The sequence below is a fragment of the Nematolebias whitei genome, chromosome 8 (genome assembly GCF_014905685.2).
Source record: "Nematolebias whitei isolate Nwh7 chromosome 8, NemWhi1, whole genome shotgun sequence".
Taxonomy (NCBI): domain Eukaryota; kingdom Metazoa; phylum Chordata; class Actinopteri; order Cyprinodontiformes; family Rivulidae; genus Nematolebias; species Nematolebias whitei.
The window spans coordinates 20,834,139-20,843,029 of record NC_056505.1 but is presented as its reverse complement, the minus strand read 5'-3'; the positions used below and the strand labels follow the sequence as shown (position 1 = coordinate 20,843,029).

The following is an 8,891-nucleotide window of genomic DNA, read 5'->3' as shown; positions in this document are numbered from 1 at the left end:
ATATGTATATATATATATATATATATATGTATATATATACACACACATGTATGTATATACATATATACATACATGTGTATGTATATACACATACGTATGTATAGCTATATATACATTTATGTTGCCATTTGTGATTTGAATGTCGTTCTCTCATTATATCAAAATCTCAATCGGATTAAAAAAATAATTTTAAGCGCAAAGTTTTCCAGAAAAATCTCTGAAGCAGTTTACTTACCCTGTTTCACCCTCATGATCTTGTTTCTTCTCTCCAAAAGACGCAGCTTTGCTCCATAGTTTCAAACTTTTCGCCTCCTCCGGCCTGATGAGCGCTCCTTGTCTGCCTCCTCGGTTTTAATGTGGCTCCAACTAAATGAAGGAGCCTAAACATAAGCGACAAAGTTTTCCTGCTCGGTGAGCCCGAGCCCCGCCACGGTCCTTCAGAACAACAGATGCTTTCACTGATTTTGGGTGGGACAGGGAGAACGACACCTTACTTTTAGGTTGGATCCACCGCGGAAGTCTACGGCGCAGTACCGCTTATGACCGCTAGAGACCTCTACGGAGAATATTAGGGCAGGCAGTTTAAACATAAAATCAAACTCCATCCCTGATCGCTCGTTTTACTCAATTTCAAATGGACATTCTTACTTCAGAATTAAAATTAAAGACAGCTTATCTAATACTGCATTTCTATTGTAAAATAGATAAACATAGATCCCTAATCACTGAGACAGATGTTGCAAATCATAAATTTTATTTCTTGTTTTTGTTGTTTGTTTGTTTTTTGTTATAAGTTGAAGTTGGCAATGAATATACAAAATGTTTTTCATATTTGTGATTACACTGTTGTTGTATTTTTTTATTACCATTGTCTAACATTGTTGTATTTGGGATATCTGGAATTGTTAGATCTCAAATAAAAACTAATATAAGCAACAATGGGGATGAAGAAAAAACATCCACACAGGTTTCTCTTGTAAATAAGTCCTCATGACTCAATGAGACTATCCATCCATCCATTATCTTTTACCCGCTTCTTCCTTTTCAGGTCGTGGGGGTCACTGGTGCCAGTTATCACTGTGAGAGAGACGGGGTCCAACACAGGGACACATAAAGACAAACAAGACAAACAACCATTCACTCTTTCACTCACATGTAGGAACAATTTAGAGTTACCAATCAGCCTAACATGCATGTTTTTGGTTTGTGAGAGGAAACTGGAGTACCCAGAGAAAATCCATGCATGCACGAAGAGATCATGTAAACTCCACCCAGAAGGGACCACAGCCGGGATTTGAACCAGGGCGACCTGTAGCAGCTCTTACCAACATGTGCCACCGTGCTGCCCTCAATGAGACTAACCTGTATAAATAAATGTCGAATGAATGAATACAGTATGTGAGTGTATCTGTGTCAGAATTTTTTCAGATATCTACAAAACTTCTAGAGAGAATACACGTTTCTGTACACACAAAAATTATTAAACAAGAAAAATAAATTTAAATTTGTATGCCTCTTTTGTGACTGTCTTTTGTTGTTGTTGTTGTTATCCACTGTTGTCATCACGCTTTGTTAAAGAAATCAGGTCTCTCTTGTAAATGAGTCCCTGAGGCTCAATGGACAAACAAAGGTTGAATGAATGAAAAAATATATAGAATTATTTAGTGAAAAAAAAGGTTTTAAATGATTAAAATGTTGATTTTAGAACAAATGAGTGGCATCCTTAATAGCTGAGATGTTATTTTTTAACCAGGAAGAACTGATTTATGAAAATCTGCAGGATATAGCCTGTTTGACAATAAATGATAAATTAGGTGGCCATACAGTAGATCTTCCAAGCCTCATCCTTGGAAAGTTTTCACTTGCTCCAGGAAATACAAAAACGAGTTTGACCAGTTCCTAAAACCCTCGCAGCATGGTAATTTCAACATGGTGGCTCTTTTTCTCATATGTAAGATGAATAACACAAGAGACTGAATGTGCGTGTACAAGGACACATTTATAAACTTTTCTTTTATATCAGTTTTTAAAAGCCTAAATTGTGATTGAAATTATATGGAAATATTATTGTTTTTGTTTTTGAGCCACTAAAAAAACCTCATTATGATCTTAAGCAGAGGTCAAAAGTTAGTATTTGGTCTTGTTTTTCAGGCTCATTGTTCCCCTGCAGTCATGAATACAGCAGCAAAGTTACACTACTTCAGTCACAGTGGTCTGTAAGGAGGGTGTGGCAGGAATGCACCCCAAGATAATATCAGAAACTAACTGCAAAAGAAAAACATGTTTCCACAAGTGGCCCAATTGTGAAAACAGGAATTACAGTTTTTAAAGGTAATTAGGATGTAATTTAATTGATGACTATTAATTGAATTATACCACTGAGCTGTAAGTAAGGTCAGACCCTTGGCTTGGGCAGTATTTATGAAAGTTATCCAGAAAAAATTTAAAGATACTTGTAAGTTAAAAGTTAAAATCTTCTTCTTTCAGCTTTTCCCTCTTCGGGGCAAGTCCTCCTCCTCCATTTCACTTTGTCCTTTGCATCCTCTGTCCTCACCCCACTACCTCCATGTCTTCTCTAACTGCATCCATGTATATCCTCTTTGTCTTTTTCCTGGCAGCAGCATTTCTAACATCCAATATACCCACTGTCCCTCCTCTGGACATGTCCAAACCGTCTCAGTCTGGCCTCTCTAACTTTATCTCAGTTGTTCAACCTGTGCTGTGTTGAATGATCTTCTGATGAGTGATCTCTTATGGTCTTGTAAACTTTTCCTTTGACCTTTGCTGACACCCTTTTGTCACAAATCACTCCTGAAACATTTCTCCATCCACTCCATCCTGCCTGGACTCTCTTTTTCACCTCTTTATCACACTCCCCATTTTCCTGGACAGTGAACCCCAAGTACTTGAAGTCCTGCACCTTTGTGACCTCTGCTCCTTGTTGTCTCACTGTTCCACCAGCCTCCCTCTCATTCACACATGTACTCTGTCTTACTACAGCTGACTTTCATTCCTCTTATTTCAAGTGCATACCTCCACCTCTCCAAGTTCTCTTCTACCTGTTCTCTGTTCTCACCACAGATCACAATGTCATCTGCAAACATCATAGTCCACAGGGATTCTTGCCTGACCTCATCAGTTGGTCCATCACCAGATCAAACAAGAAGGGGCTCAGAGCCGATCCTTGATGCACTCCCACCTCCACCTTGAAGCTATCTGTCACTCCTACAGCACATCTCACCACTGTCCTGCTGTCCTCATACATGTCCTGTACCAGTCTAACATACTTCTCTGTCACTCCAAATTTCCTCATGAAATACCACATCTCCTCCCTCGGCACCCTGTCATATGCTTTTTCTAAATCTACAAAGACACAATGATGGTCTATCCGATCTTCTCTGTACTTCATCAGAATCTTCAAAGCAAAGATGGCATAGTGTGGTGCTCTTTCTGGGTATGAAACCATACTGCTGCTCACAGTCACCGCTCGTCTACACAACTCTCTCCCAGATCTTCATCATCTTAATTGCCCTGAAGTTGCTTCAAAACTGTACATAATCATTGTTCTTAAAAATTAGCACTAGCAACTTCTTCTCCATTTTCATCACCCTCTCTCCAAGACATTTCCAAATCTCCACTGGTATGTCATCAGGTCCTACTGCCTTCCCCTTGGTCACTTTTTTCTGAGCTTCCCAGACTTCACCCTCACTAATCTTTCCCTCCTCCTGGTCCACAGTTTCTATGACCTCCACTCTTCTTTCTCTTTAATTATCTTCATTCATTAGCTTCTCAAAGTACATTTAATCTTCTTCTCTGATTTTACTCTTTTTCTCTTCTTCACAACAGCAGCCATTCTACACACAACCACCCGATGCTGTCTGGCCACGCTCTCGACCGTTATAACCTTACAGTCTCCCTCAGGTTTCCTCTTCTACACAGAATGTAGTCGACCTGCGTACTCCTGCGTCCACTCTTATAGGTGTCATAGAAAACTTTATACTTTGCCTTAAATATAAATTCAGGGTGTTGTGAAATAATGATGAATCCTGCATCTCCTGATCATCAAAATGGAACAAATATTGTCTAACTGGTACATGTTTAATCTAAATGGAACGAGTAAATAAGACAACAGTCCAGTTATGAAGGAACACGGAGCACAATGTCTTTCTGAACAATTTCCGTCTTTCTTATCACATGAAGGACAGCCATAAAGCTAGACTGGACTTTTTGTCATACACACTTCCTCTGCAGGCTGTGTGAAACATCCTATGTGATGTGTGTGTTTGTTTATTATAATAAACAAATTCAAAGACCGTTTTTGAAGACATCAGCTGTTTCTGTGTTGAGACAATTCCGCCACTCTATCACTTCATCCAGATCCTTCCAAAATGTATCTTTCTCCTCTATGTAACATCCAACCTGTGGAGCATATACACTGACAACATTTAGCATCAGACCTTCTACTTCTACCTTCCGACACATCACCCTATCTGACACTCTTTTCACCTCTATTACATTATTTGCCTGCTCCTCCTTCAGGACCACCCTTACTCCATTTCTCTTTCTATCCACACCATGATAAAACTGTTTAAACATTGCTCCAATGCTGCGAGCCTTGCTGCCCTTTCACTTGGTCTCATGGATACATAATGCATCTACCTTCCTTCTCTGCATCATGTTGGCCAGCTCGCATTGTTCCCACATTTAGAGTTGCCACCCTCAGTTCTTGACTTTCCTCTTCTCCCTGTTTCCTGAGACGTTTCCCTCCTCGTGGTCTTCGACTAACAGTAGCGGAATTTCTGCCGGCACCCTGTTTGTCAACATCACTGGGGATGGTCGTTGTTAACCCGTGCCTCGACCGATCCTGCATGCATGATAAGTTAAAAGTTCAAATAAGTTAAAATAATGTTGATATGCTTTGTTTTAATTTTTTTTTTTTTTTTTTGCAGTTTGAAGATCGGTTTTAGTTCAAATCAATGTTATTTTTAGAGCACTACAAGTTTAAATCTAAAGAAAATATATATTTTTTTATCTTTAAAGTAACATGATTTAAGCAGCACTTAATGAAGAGCGGCCTCAGCAGAAGTCTGAACCTGAGACCTTCTTGCTGTGAGGCGACGATAGGAACCACCTCAGTACTGTACAGTCTGAACCTTTAAGAAACATGCATTTGAGTGTTGCAGAGAAGAAACACAAATGAACCAATGATAAATAAATACATCCACAGAACTGTAAAACTTTAGGGAAATAAAGCTTGTTTAGCTATGATCATGCAAAAGAAGTGGAAAAACTGTAGAACGCACACAGGTTACATTTTTGTTGAAATCATGACATTCATGACATAAGCAAACTGTTTTACCATTCAGTAATGAAACTTGCAATCAAATCAGAATTTTTATTTATTTATTTTTTGCAGAAGAGAAGTTTAATAGATCAACATGATTTTTAAACATATTTATTACATCTTGCAAAATAACATTTCTTATTCATTGTACACTGCAACATGATGGTAACGACACAAGCTGTGACTGTGATGCCACCATATAGAGACTTTTCCATCTGGAAAAGACAAAAATTCTAATAAAAGACACTTTCTTTACATTGAAGCTGCAGGAAAAGAAACATTAAGTGATTGAACAGAGAGCAGCTGAAAAACTCTCAGATCTGATGGAAATATAGTTTCAGTATGAACCTTTTTCTCTCACTTTGTCTTTGTAACAAAAACTTTCATGATGAAATGATTTAAGTCAACAACGGCAGCGTGCAAACCTTATTGAGCTGTAATGTAGTGGATTTTAAAACAACACATTCCTTAAAGTTTTTTTTTCTTTGATGCAGGTAAAGAAATGATGAGATCCCAACACTGGGCAGAGAAAATGAAACATACAAGGTTTGTCATGACATATGTGGGACAACCCCTGATAAAAACAGAGAACCTTTAATAAGGAACCATGGCTTAGAGATAAAATGAAACATGCAGTTTAAGACTCACTGATAAAATTTACTCAAACAAAACTTTTCAAAGCTGGCAACTTTCTTTAGTTGTGTTTTTGTGACTGCAGCTGATGTATTTTATCTTTTGGTTTATAGGTTTTTCAATTTCTGCTGCAATAAATTTATAGTAATTACTGTTTTTTAAAAGTTGTTAGATAATGTTTGTTTTCTTTTTTATTTGATTGAGAAGTTCTGATTGCATTAAAATATTAAAAAAGCTGAACTATAATAATAAATAAATAAATAAAAGCTAACATGAGAATTTTGGGTCAAAATGTTTGAAGGAAAAGAAAAACAGAAAAAAAAAATCAGTTAAAATTTTGACTTTTTCTATTTTATCTTAGCTTCACCATATAACATAAACAAGTTATTTTAATTGCTAACACACCTGCATCTGACTCTTACGGATTTCAGCTGCCTCACAAAAAACAAAACAAAAAAAAAAACCCGAGTAAGTCAAGAGTGGGGAAAAAACAAAAACTTTTTTCTGCAGTAGGTTTTCTTGGTTTTCTTGCTGTTCCTCTTATCTGAACTAGGTCTGATCACATCACGTGAACAGGAAAACTGACGACTGTATCATCATTTATTAATAATTTAATACTTGCGGGCCGTATGAAATGAGCTTGTGGGCTCATCGCAGCCAGAGGGCCACTAGTTGTTTATCAGAGATGTCAACTGATATTTTCAGATTAATTTATTACAAACTTTCTACTTATATTTTAATCTATTGATCTACTTTTAGTAAATATATCAACTATCTAATATTAGTGGGGTAGTGTCCAGTATGTCCTCATTTCCAACTCCAACCTGTCTCCTTTTAAGCAGATATAAATAGCATGTAAGAGTACTCTGCCATCTTTAATTAGAAATATTTGCTTGATAAATGGTAGGAAGGAGTTTATGCTTCAACCTTATGAACCCCTGGCTGTTAGGCTGCGAGAGGCAGAGCAGGTCATGCTGCCCGTGGTAAGACACACAGCAGGGTCTTCAGAAGCTTTTATCTTCCGTTAGATGTTTGCATAATTGGCCTGTGAATACTTTTTGAATTGAAACACTTTTCAGTTGTAAAGAAATAAAGCCTAAAGAATAGAGCCATTAAAACCAAATCTATTACCAGAGTCAGAAAACAGGGAGAAAATGTAAAGTGCATTTATGTTTTAAAATGTGCACAAAATCTTGATGTCAAACGTGTTAGAAATTAATCCACAAAGACTGACTGACTTGGGAAAAGAGATGCCTCCTTCTGTCACACCTTGTAGTCGAGATCAGCATTCATTCTATTAAATGTATCATAAATAGCATCGATGGTGGCAGTGAAGTTCAGAAGGAATTTTCTGATTTTTTCCACGCATTCTTCCTCCTTGACGTCCCGACCCTTTGAGAGGGCCTTCAGGAAATCAGACTTATAGGGAGCAGCAAAAAGAGCTGCCTGGAAGAGAAAATGTTCACTTTAAGCACATCTGCATGCATCTGGTTTACACATGTTTACATCTGAGTCTGATCTCACCTTAAAGAGCTGCTGAACAAACCAGCCATGATACCTTTTAAGGGCTACATCGTAGGCTTTGGTGATGTTGACTCGAATGAGGTTAGGGTTGTTGTCGTCCTTTTCACCATCCACCAGGCTCTGAAGAAAGACCTGGATAAATCTAAGACCCCTGTTAAACACAAGACATGCAAGTGTTTTAGAACTTCTCAAACTATAATAACATACAGTAAAATGTCCAAATGCCTGACACCTTTTGAGCCACATAAGTGCCAATGTTGCTCCAACTTTGGGCCATTCCCCTCCATGCATTTCCTTCTCTGCCTCCAAAATCATCTGAAGTGTTTTATATCGTCCAGGATTGGAATCATAAACTTGCTTAATTTTCTAGTTTTTAAACAGAACATATATTATTATCTTAATGTTTCTAACTATGTCGTTATAGATTGATTGTATGCATACATACCATGATGTTACCAGATATGTCTGCCTTGACTGGTGCAAAAATGGTAGAGCCGAGACAATCTGGGGAGGAAAAGATAGTAGCTTTGATGAGTAATAACAATGAGATTTAGATGAAACACATCAAACTTACAGAGGCTATGAAAGGTTTCCATTTCAAATTTTAAAAGGTAAATGATCAAGTCAACTTAAGACATATTTACTGAAAATAAACACAAATTGAAGGCCTAGCATTTCTTGAAAATATGCACGTTGCTTTCCATCTTTCATGTCAGAGTTAGTCATTTTTGTTTTTTCTAAGGTAAGCGAGCACTGTGGTCATTTTAAAATGGATTGGCTTCATATGTTAAACAGCTGTAAAGAATCATTCAATGAAAGTGTCCTTAAAGCCCATCCAGTTGTTTGTGATATATTTGTTATCAGAGTTATCAAAGTTTTTTTATCAGGTCTCCCTTGTAAATGAGTCCCCGAGGCTCAAGTTCAATTTGTGTTTATTTGTCATATGCAAGCTTAACACAAGGTTAACAGTACATTGAAATGCTTAGGATGAGACTAATGGGACTATTATAACCAGTGCTAAAGCCCATGACTGTACTTTTAAGGGCAGAGATGTTTTTAAGGGTAGAAGCAGAAATGCTTACTTAAAGAGACAGCTGTTATGTAATATTAAGAAGTTCGTAAGTGACTGTTGTGTTTAAAATTAGTGTTTATGTAATTATTTTCAGATTACATATCCAATATAAGTTTTATTTGTTCAAGGCTGTCATAATTGTTCATAACTTTATTATTGTAAGCCTGAGAGTTACCAGATCCAAGCAAACAGTTACCGGAACACACCCGGTCAAAATAAGAGTTCCAAGATCCTGTTCTGGCAGGATCCGGCTCAAATTAAGCGCTGATTATAACTAACTAACTAACTAACTAACTAACTAACTAACTAACTAACTAA

At 37.3% G+C, this 8,891-nt stretch overlaps 2 protein-coding genes across 2 annotated transcripts in view; both read right to left on the bottom strand.

Moving 5' to 3' along the window:
• The window catches only part of trpv4 (transient receptor potential cation channel, subfamily V, member 4), a 26,715-nt gene extending 26,261 nt beyond the window's left edge, over positions 1-454 (bottom strand). Inside the window, exon 1 of the mRNA XM_037680433.1 lies at positions 236-454. The gene's annotated coding sequence lies outside the window, so the exon portion shown is untranslated. The remainder of the gene's footprint in view (positions 1-235) is intronic.
• Positions 455-7,240: 6,786 nt separating this feature from the next.
• gltpa (glycolipid transfer protein a) overlaps positions 7,241-8,891 on the bottom strand; it is a 3,813-nt gene continuing 2,162 nt past the window's right edge. Inside the window, exons 2-5 of the mRNA XM_037680431.1 lie at positions 7,947-8,005; positions 7,734-7,867; positions 7,502-7,652; positions 7,241-7,423 (exon numbers count right to left, since the gene is read on the bottom strand). Coding sequence (XP_037536359.1) covers positions 7,241-7,423; positions 7,502-7,652; positions 7,734-7,867; positions 7,947-8,005 — 527 coding nt within the window. The remainder of the gene's footprint in view (positions 7,424-7,501; positions 7,653-7,733; positions 7,868-7,946; positions 8,006-8,891) is intronic.